The sequence below is a fragment of the Hemicordylus capensis genome, chromosome 2 (assembly GCF_027244095.1).
Source record: "Hemicordylus capensis ecotype Gifberg chromosome 2, rHemCap1.1.pri, whole genome shotgun sequence".
NCBI classification, from domain to species: domain Eukaryota; kingdom Metazoa; phylum Chordata; class Lepidosauria; order Squamata; family Cordylidae; genus Hemicordylus; species Hemicordylus capensis.
The window spans coordinates 177866500-177877567 of record NC_069658.1 but is presented as its reverse complement, the minus strand read 5'-3'; the positions used below and the strand labels follow the sequence as shown (position 1 = coordinate 177877567).

The window sequence follows — 11068 nt, the reverse complement described above, 5'->3', positions numbered from 1 at the left end:
GGAGTTGAACTGCCATTCTTCCCCTACAGCTCTGATGGGACAATTGGTCAATACAAACTTTAAAAAAATCTTACTCATACTAGCAACTGGGGTAAGGGATAGGATGAGATATGAGGGTTTTTAAAACTTAAAAAAGCCCCCAATATATTTAAATTTTTTAAAAAAGTTACTCGTATTGCTGCAATAATCTGATCAGTTGCTTTGTTTGAAGATATTGTTTTCAAAACATATGGCTTTCCATGCAAGGATTGAAGATCACTTTGGGCCAGTTCAAACAATAGTCCCCCACCCTCCACTAACTGGCCTACGCAATTAAGAAGTGGGATGTGCCAAGCCATTGTCATCCTGATATCTTTTCCAGACATCCTATTGACATTTTTAAAAATTTGTGTGTGTGTGTGTGTGTGGTGTCATCTGAACTGCTGCTGTACATGTGCTCCAAATACTAATTTTTACTGGAGTTGCATGTAGAGTCATGTTTTGGACAAACCTTCCACATGATAAAGGAATGTGCCAGGAAAATTGTGCCAAGGGAAGATGCTGGTCTTGTGGTAGCAAGCATGACTTGTTCCCTTAGCTAAGCAGGGTCCACCCTGGTTGCATATGAAAGGGATACTTGATGTGTGAACACTGGAAGATATTCCCCCCAGGGGATGGAGCCGCCATTCTGGGAAGAGCGGATGGTTCCATGTTCCCTCCCTGGCTTCTCCAAGATAGGGCCGAGAGAGATTCCTGCCTGCAACGTTGGAGAAACCACTAATACTAAGCTAGATAGACCAATGGTCTGACTCAGTATATGGCAGCCTCCTATGTTGCATCCCTTACTAGCATGGGTTGGTTGGGGGGAGAAAAGTATTGTCCAAACCAGCCCTCTCTCTTTCAGTCTGGAAGACATTTCCCTCCATGCGTCTCTAGTGGGTAGCCCATTTCCCAGGACAAGGATGCTTCCCCACTGTCAGACAGAAGGCAAAACTAGTGATGAATAATTAAAATTGTACAAACAGATTATGGAACTTCCTACAGCTAAGTCAAATTTGTTGCAGTTTGAGCATTTGCAAATCTTGCAATATGGAACAATTAGCTTAGTCAGCATGGGTGCAGTTCAAGACTCCAGCCTCCCTTTGGTGTCTCATGATCCCTGCTTTTCCTGAGAAAGCCTCTTAGAGCCAACTTCCTTTCTTCTCCGTGGTGGAGTGGAGTGGAGTGGAGTGGAGTGGAGCATAGTGGAGCCAGCATGGTGTAGTGGTTAGAGTGCTGGACTAGGACCGGGGAGACCCGAGTCCAAGTCCCCATTCAGCCATGAGACTTGCTGGGTGACTCTGGGCCAGTCACTTCTCTCTCAGCCTAACCTACTTCACAGGGTTGTTGTGAGGAGAAACTTAAGTATGCAGTACACTGCTCTGAGCTCCTTGGAGGAAGAGCGGGAAATAAATGTAATAATAATAATAATAAATAATAATTTATAAGTGTGCTTATATCACAAAAACCGAATGGCCCTTTCTTCTGGGAAAAGTGCTTCTGCAGGGGGAGATTTGAAGAGGAGAAGCAGCGAGGAGTTAACCTTCCCCCTACTCCCACTTTTCTGCAACAACTCCAGAAATTGCTTTTTCCCTTGCAAGAGTTTCCCGAGGTGCATTTCCCTCACAGACACCCACCCACGAAGCTGTGAGGGGGAAAGTGGTAGGAGAGGGGGTAATTCCAGCAGAAATGTGATGGACTGTGGAAGGGCTAAAGCCCCCCTCCCCCCTCACACCAAATCCCCATCTCCCAAAGCCACTGTTCTCTAACACAAGTGGCTGCTGGAGTTTTGCTATATGCATTTCACGTGGAGCAGGGAGCTCTGCCCTTAGGGAATGCATGTTTGTTCAACTGGATCAGTGGCAGTCAGTCTTTGTTCAAATGTGTCTCGAGTCAAGTTCAAGAGTCTGAAGCAGTAGGCACTTGAAGGGGCACTAGAGCAGAGTGTTCCCCCTGCATTTCAGAGGAGGGCTGGAAGAAGCGGGAGAGCTGCCTTTGAGGGAAACTTGCCTGCCATTACCACCTGTCTGATTGGCGAACCCCTGACAAGCTGTTGAGGACCGCTAAAGTTTCCCATAATGCAGTCTGAAAAGACAAACACTGAGCCACAGGGTCCCTTTCAACAATCCACAGGACTAGAAGCAAATCAGTTAACCTGGATTGCATCCAGCACTTCTTAAAGAAGACGGGTTTGAGCCCATGTCCAGCTTGACATGCTTTAGTCCAGTGACTTCGGAGGAACCAAGCCTCTGTCACCTAGTTCAGCACTGCAGCTAAAGAAATATCCACACACTTGCTCTTTTAGTACAGTAGCAATCTCCAATTATATCCAAGGCTGCATTGTTTGCTTTGGTAGCAAACTAGGCAGGAAACCAAAGTGGGATTTAAAATAGGCACAGATACTATTAGGGTAGCATGGTTTCCCTTTACTCCTTAGGTGCCTATTTGGTTTTGAATTGCATCTCTGATTTCAAGATCTGCTCTGTCCCCAGTGTTCTACATTTTCCAGATTTGGAGGGTGGCTGCAAAAACAGAAGCACAACTGGACAGAAGATCACAACTTGGGGGCTAAGGGAGGGAGAGGATCAATTTCTTCACCAGTACAAGGACCAAAAGCTTACAACTTTGTTTTAAATGTCTCAGGAACCCATTCTGTGTCAGATTCCCAGAGGCATCTGGTGGGCCACTGTGTGAAACACGATGCTGGATTAGATAAGCCTTGGGCCTGATCCAGCAGGGCTGTTCTTAGGTAGATGCCAGATCCTGCAAACAACGGCAGAATTTAAAATCACCACGCCAGTAGTTGGCACGTCCTTGGCTAGGAGAAACGTTCTGAGGTTGAGAGCAGGTGAAATGGTGCAGTCTACCTGGCATTCCCACCTACCCTCTACCAAGTCATAGCTATTAAACGATGTGATTGTCAGTACCATTTATTTTTTAAAAAACCAAACCATTCACATTATGGGAGGTGAAAAAGGTGAGGGGGGTGGAGGGTGGGAGGTCCATGGCAGCATTAGAGAGCACACCACACCAGCATACGGATATACAGATCCTCCACCATTTTTAGACCCTCCAGGGTCTGTGGTTAATTCCTTCATATGTATAATTCTGCAAGACACACCGCTGGCTAAAAAGCAGCTGAGATGCATCACTAGAGCAGCAGTTATTGAATTCCTCAGGATATCAGTTCTTCTCGTAGCAACATACCCCAAGTGCATAATACTTCCAGGCTAACATCATCTCAGTACCATTGAGGAGGAAGGGCAGCTCTTCCTGGATTAAAAAGATTCCCATCTGAAACTTCTTCCATGAGGACAATCTAACAGGAAACTCAAGCCTGTAGTGGTGATGTGAACGTTGTGCCCTTTGACGGAGCGAAAGCTCATAAGGAAGTGGAGTGTGGTGTGGTGTCCAAATCCAAAGATAAACCTTGTTAATGCTGGAAGGGTAGCAAAATCTTTGGTGTTGGCATAGGGATTCCCTAACTTCTGATAGGACACCACTCCCTTTCCCTCTTGGTTTCCCAGCAGTTGGTTCAGCAGTCGATATTGGCAATGAGCAAGAGCCCTTCCTTAGTGGCCTCTAGCAGGTGACAAAGCACTGGAGGTGCCAGACAACTGGGACAATTGTTCAGAGAGGGGACAAGTTTGCTCTAGGCCCTGCAGTCAATAAAACAGAGAGCACTCATGTCCCAGGCATCCCCTAGCAGTCTGTCTGTCCGTCTGAACTGGGAGTGTCCAAAATGGCTGCAGGCAGGTGGCGGGGCTGGTGTTTGCAATGAAACATGCTGGAAACATGAAAGGCCTGGAAATGGAAACGAGAAAGACAATGTGAGAAATAATGGGCCAGATAATAGCCCAGAGACCACTGCAGACAGAATGCTAATGCCCAACCTGATAAAAGAATCTCGGAGTTCTGGTTCCAAGTCCAAAATGCCTAAACTCAGATTTTTGGGATATCCTTCTTGATGAGACTATTACAGCTCATGACCTTGAGATATGGCACACTGCAGTGGCTGAGTAAGAGACCGAGCTATGAATCAGAAGTCTCTGGTTCAAACCTTGCCTCTGCCATGAACTCAATAAGTGGCCTTTTCTCACTTAGTGAGAAAAGGCGGGCCACTTTTTCTCTGTCTCAGCTTTCTATGGAACTGGAATAAGGAGATAATGATACATTTACCTAACATGGTATTGCAAAGACCACATGAAAATACAGAGTGCTTTATATATGCTGCATGAATGAATAAAATCACCACCACCAAAAAAATACTCAAGTACCAGTAACAATTCAAAATGTCACAAATAATTTCATCAGGCTTGTATCAACAGAACGCCAAATGTTTGAAAAATTCTACACTAAGAAATATCACATTTATAACTAAAGTTTATCATGCAAATGAAGCAAAATTGCATTTATTTGTTTATTCTGCATAAAAAGTGATTGAGCGAAGTGAGCTGTTTGGTTTGACTTGATTGTTTTGAAACTTACATGCCATGAACAGTGAAAAAGCAGCATGAAATCTGGGGTGTGTGTTCAGGACACAATTCGACTTTTCTGCTTTAAAATATCAGTTCAACCTCTATGACTAATTTAAGGGGCCAGGAAAGATATAAAACAGTACACAGTTTGATGTCTCCCTTGAACACTGAGAAATAACATGGAAAATCAGTATGTATGTTCACAACATAATTCTCACTTTCAATTTCACACAGCAGCTCAACATCCTTTACTCCTGCACCTGTTTTTGAGGTGAGAGGGGAAAAGAAATAAAGATGCCAATAAGTCTCAAGCGTTGCTTATTTTGCTTCTGGTTTTACAGTCCAGGTATTCAATTATTTGGAAGAGACTGGGAAGTAGTATGGGGTGGGGAGAGCATGGAGACAAGTCGGTGTACATGTATCTGGACCAGAATAAGTAACCTTGGGAAATGGATATGATGCTGTACATTGGCCAGAAGCTCTATCCCTAATCTCTGGGAGTGCTGCTCAGCTCCTTATCTGGCTTTCTGCAACTTCATAACCCATGTATTATTTTGACGGCAACCATGAGAGCCAGGATCTTGCTTTGCTTTTTTAGAGGAAAGCTGGGATTCTTGCAGCCCAATTCTATGTAGTTTATCTGAAGTAAATCCCAATAAACTGAACAAAATCTTATACCAAGAAACATGCATGGGGCTGCAATCTGGCCTTTAGACAATTCTTTCCCTCTGTCCGTCTTTATTTGGATTTCTATCCTGCCCCATCTAATGCTGCTATGCCACCTCAATGTTCCTCACTTACAGAGCGTTTCTCCCCAAACCACTGAGCAATGGTGGGCTATCCCCACACATGCAGAATTAGAGAGCAGGACTTCCTCCTGGGGCAAATAGCAGGGCTCCTCCAAAGGCCTGAGCTGAGCATTCTCTGTTTTCTAAATGACACATTGCCCCCACTTTCCTTAACTGCATTCTATGAACACTGTCCAAATAGGGGTTGTTGTTCTTTTTTTTTTAAAGGAGGGGGGGTGGGAAACCATGAGAAGCTCCCTGAACACTACTGAACATTTTGCCAGTAGTCCACAAAGCACTCTGGCCACTCACTTTCAACAGTGTTATGAGACACCATTCCTCTTTCACAGCAAGGGATAGCATTACCAATCGTTAGGATTCCTTGATTCTATTCCCAGCTCCAGTAGTTAGAATACAGGGCACCAGTTGGGAATCTGAACTCCTGGGTTCGACACACTCCCTTTGGTGTCCTGGAGGCCAATGGGTGGGGCTGGGATCCCAGAGCCAGGGTAGGAAACTGAAGGATTTCCTCCTAGCTGCCTGAACACAATTACTGGCAAGGGTGTGCATTTCCGTAGCCATTTCCTGGCAGCTCACACCAAATCCCATTCCATTACTCACCTCAGCAGAGCACAAGCTGCCAAGACAGCCAGCATCCCATGCCCCCCTCCCCCACATCATGGCAATAAAGCTCCTGGAAATTTTAAGGAGCAGGGACAAGGACGGAACATAAAAAGTGCAAAGAAAGAAGTGGAGCACCTTCCCTACAAGAGTAGGCTACAGCCTCTGGGTCATTTTTGTTTTGTGGGGGAGGGCATGACAGAAGATTGGCAAAATTATGAAAGGTGTACTAGAACTTGAGGTTATCCAATAAATGGATAGGCACTAGATTCAGGACAGGCAAAAGAAAGTACTTCGTCATACAATGTAATAAATGCATAGAATTTGCTACCTCAGGGTGCCACAGAACAGAAGGTGGACAGACACCTTTAAAAAGGGTTTAGACAAATTTGTGGAGAAGGACAGGTCTATCAACAGCCAAGAATAGCTAAATAGCAACTCCATATTCAGAGTGAGGCTCTCTACATATCACAAACAGTGTAAGGGGAATGCTGCCTTTCCCACTGGAAGCAGCAGAACAAAATATTGTGGGGTGCACAGAAGGGAGAAGTTGCTTTTCTGGGCAGGGGGTAGCATGTGAGAATGGCCTCTTTCTCAAGTGGTCCAACAACAGGGAAGCAAGATACTTGGAGGTGCCATTTTTCTGGGGAGACCTGGTCTACCAATTGGGGTCAGAGTACCCTGGCCCTCTGCTCCAGATTTAGTGTGTAAGCCTGCCTTGGAAGATTGGTCTACCCAATAGATAGTCCTCCAAGGCGGGCTAAGTCCGAATTGGGAGACCAGTTCTCCCCCCCCCCCAAAAAAAACCCAGCACCATTTTGAGGCCTGTTTTTCCAGCTCTCCCCGGAAAAACAGGCCTCCAAATGGTGCTCAAATCACCCAAATCAATTCCAGTGGTTTAAAGGTGGTTTGTCAAGACAGCCAGCTGTTTTCGATGAATCAATTTGATGATTCTGCTATGAGCTTGAATTGAATCACAGAATCTGATTCGTGCACACCTCTAGTTTTTACCTTTCCCACTGAAGAAGCCAGTAAGGAGCTGCCACATCCTCTCATGCAAGTGACATGCTCCTTCCACCAAAAGACAGACAGCAACAGCAGAAAGTTACAACTTACCACCCAGTATGCCACAAACGCCCCTTGCAGCAGCCCTACAACCACGTCAGATGGGTGGTGCCGATAGTCTGAGATCCGGGTCAGGCCGGTGTACATTGCCAGCATCAGCAACACGAATTGGACCAGTGGCCGTAGCAGCCGAGCACCCCGCCAGGTGAAGCGCGCCTGCAGATAAAACTGGGGAAACAGGAGGCAAAAACTGAATGAATGAATGAATGAATGAATGAATGAATGAATGAATAAAGGAGCTGAGCAAAACAGAACTTCTACAGGAAGCTTTGCCAATTTGCTTTTTTGCATATTGAGCCTGGGATCCTTTGGTGCCTTTAAGATTAACAAGTTTATTGTGGTATTAGCTTTCACAGGGAAAGAAAATAAGAGAAGAGAGTCAACTCTGGCCCAGTTCAGATGTAATGTGGAGACAAAATTGAACTGTGGTTTCATGTGACATCTGGCTGTGGGGGCACATGGTCAGGAAGCATTCTGCTTCAAATCCTGGCACAGGACAAAAGCCAGGAGCTCTTGTTATGCCTGGACCAGGCAATCCTGCTTTATTCTAGCCAATGGAAACCAAGATCTGAAGATGGGTTACAAATTCTGGTTAGAAGAAGTCAGGATTAGTTCAGATCAAGCAAGAAATCTTGACTTGTTTTAAGCAAGGATCAGAAGCAGAATCATTCTTTCCCCCATGAACAAAAGGGAGTGGGGAGCCTAAAGCTAGGGGATGTTATCTGAAACCAAGATTCAATTCTGGCTACATTTTACATCCAGACTGGGCCACTGTGTAGCAAACAGAGTAACATAGGTTTGGATGTAGTCCTGAATTTTAACTCTCACCTGGACATGTGTCTCACTGGGCAACCAAGGGCCAATTAGTATATTTCAGCCCAACCTATCTTAGAAGGTTATGGCAAGGATAAAAAAGGATAGCCCTCATGTTTGCTGCCCTGAGCAAACAGGATACAAATATGCCGAAAAATAATCCTCAGCATCATCAGATGCACATATTTAGATGTGCTCCTTTATCTTTAAATCTCACCTTCTAAAGCAAATCTCTCCTCCCTAGACCCGTCTATCTTCCCAAGACTTCACTGTGAGATCTTGAGACCTAGAATAGTGAGGCGACTAAAGGCCAAGTTAAGTGCTATTAAACCCATCACCGACTGATGGGCTGAACAAGGAAGCAGACCAGAAACAGTCCTTTGACATCTGCTGTGGAGGCAATCAGACCCTGGACTGGTGCATGGGGGGGGGCAGGGTGTTGATACTTTTCCTTATGTTTTTTACACTGAAAATTGCCCCCAACGCAGCTATTTTTTCTAGTCTGGAGAACCAAGGTTAGGAACCCCTGCTCTAGCAAATAGCCACTCCCAGGACAAATAACTGCTTTAGGAAGGGGCATTATTTTCAGCCCAAAAATTGTGCAGGAAAAAAGCGTTCAACATTGGCCTTAGGAGACTGAGCTGTGATCCAGAAGTCCCCAGTTCAAATGGTGCCTCGGCTATAAACTCCTTCAACACACCACTCTTGGCAGACTCTCTTGGAGGCCCTACTAGCTTCTGTCCTCTCCCTAGCAGCTTTCTCACAAGTTTAGCATCCAGTCCAGTGGCTTCATGGAGTGACTTCATGGGGAGAAGGGCTGTAGCTCAGTGGCAGGACCCTTGCTTGGCATGCAAGAAGTCCCATGTTCAATCCCTGGCACCTCCAGCTAGGGCTGTCTGGAACTTGGAGAGCCACTGACATTCTATAGACAATAGTGAGAGATGGACCAATGGAACTTTGTATACAGCAGTTGCCTGTTTTCTCACAGGTCTAGGAAAACCAGCCAGACTGGGCCCGAGTGTCACATTCACATCCCTTCCAATCACATCCTAGCATTAGAATCTCCCAGATAGGAAGAGGCCTAATCCCTCATCTAAATTTAGCAGTGTAAATTAAGCAACTCATGCCAGATTCTCAGAAGCTACAATACAAGTGAACGGGAATGGGTGGTAAATCAAAGCCTGAAGGAATAGGTGGGGTAAATCAAAGCCCAACTCTGACAAATACATTGTACCAAAGCCGGGATGGAGTCCTGTCTGGGTCTGGCATAGGATTGCCTTGAGCCACTGAGGCGGTTGCCTGCCATGCTTACCCCTCTCTGAGAAGCTCACTGGGCCAGCAGCTCCACAGCCGTGAGGCAATTAAGCCACACCCAAGCACTCAGGAGGAAGATAATCATCAACATTTTTGTTTTACATAAGAGGAAATTGTGGTGGGAAAAGGTGGAAAAGGTATGTCTGCAGTCTTAGAGAACTTCACTGGAAGCCAACATTCCTGGATCTGTTTCTTTGAACTGAATTATGAATACTCCACTCCCCTCCCAGAGCGGAGGACAAATGCACACTTTTCAGCATTTCACACATGCAAACAGAGACACTTGCACATTTTAATACCTCTCTTCTCACAAATGTCACTGCAGGACCACCCAGACGCATTGCAGAAGGCTGTTTCTCAGTGCTGTACTACTCCACCACAAACTGCTTTGCACGGACTTCAAAGCAAAGGAGTTTGTTCTTTTTGGTTAAAAATACACTGGGAAAACATAAGTATCCCAGAATGCATCATTTACAGTTCAAAGTGAACCAAGTGTGTGAAATGTCAGCTGTAAACAACTTTGTGCCTTAATGTTCACGTGCATGGATTTACTTGCACAAACACCAGAAACAAGATGCCCCTGCCCTCATGTAGGTAGTTAACTTCTAGAAACCCAGGGGATAGGCTGAAATGTGACAAAAAGCAAACAACTCTAGCACAGGCAAAACAGGGACAGCGATTCACCACAGACAGGTACCAAATGAAAGGGGCTGTAAATACAGCTGGAATACATAACAGGAGCTCCATAGAGACATTATTAAAAGTGGGCTGTAGAAAGCTGACTGGAAGTCCTGCCCAGTGCATCAGCCATTCAACTCTCCCAAGTCCCGATGCTTCCCTCATGCTTACGTCATTCATCTGAAGAGGTGAATGCTGTAAGCATGATGGCGGGTGCTTCTGTGGTCAAGAGGCACCGGAGCCTCCCGATCATGGAAACGCCTCCCCCGCCACACCGATGCTTACAGTGTTCCCCTCTTCAGACGAACACTGTAAGCATGAGGGACGCACTGAGAGAGATGAATGATTGACTCACCAGACAGAACTTCTAGTAGGCTTTTGGAGGCTATGTGCCCAAGTACAGCCTCCTTTTTACAACATCTGAATGGGGCTATGGAGTCCTGACTGTGAAAACCAAAACCTCTCCTGCTCTTACCCATTCTGTGTTAATGTGCTTCATATATTTCTTCCTAACAGAAACCCACTCAGCCAGCAGTTAACAAGTGGCTTGCTGCAAGTGGAAACTAACCACTTCAACCACCTTTCCCCCTTTCTGTGGAAAGGTTCTAGAGATTTCTAGAAGTGTTCCTTAGCTTGTGCCCCCCTGACCCATTTCCTTCCACAATCCTTCACTATTATTCATACCCACATTCCAATTCCATAGGAATATCTACACTGCAAACATACAGCCATTTTATAATTGTCATGGATCCCCCAAAGCATCCTGGGAATTGTTTGCTAAGAATTGTTCATTAGAGAACCCCAAGAAGCCTAGAGTGAAGTCTATGCTTCACTCCACCTATACAATACAGCTTCCCTCCGCTTATTACATCTATGTCTTGTCGCCTTCTGCTTCTCTGCCTTGTGGTCATATGTTGATTCACAAGGAAACAATCCAGAGAAAGTGAACCAGTACTTGTGGTGCAGAGGGAACAACTATTGAACCAATTCAGATATGTTGCATAGTTATGTCCTAAGACTAAGATTTTATGGGAAATACCAGGAGAACCTTCCCCCTTCTTCTGAATGGCAGCGGGAAGGTCCCTTCATGATTTCTAGCCAATGAAAGTACAGGCATTGTTAAAATTTAAAACATAATCAATGCTCAGGGGACATGAATGAGGAGTGGAATCAGGAATATTAATAGTTTAGTGAAATAAATATTCTATACAGAGAAGCAAGTTCAGACTGCTT

The 11068-nt window shown here is 45.3% G+C and overlaps 1 protein-coding gene across 2 annotated transcripts in view; it reads right to left on the bottom strand.

Annotated features, from left to right (window-relative positions):
- Window positions 1–2932: 2932 nt before the first annotated feature.
- LOC128346256 (phospholipid phosphatase 3-like) overlaps window positions 2933–11068 on the bottom strand; it is a 34955-nt gene continuing 26819 nt past the window's right edge. For both annotated transcript variants that reach the window (XM_053299342.1, XM_053299343.1), the window contains exons 5-6: window positions 7022–7198; window positions 2933–3822 (exon numbers count right to left, since the gene is read on the bottom strand). In XM_053299342.1, coding sequence (XP_053155317.1) covers window positions 3721–3822; window positions 7022–7198 — 279 coding nt within the window. In that variant the 3' untranslated portion in view covers window positions 2933–3720. The remainder of the gene's footprint in view (window positions 3823–7021; window positions 7199–11068) is intronic.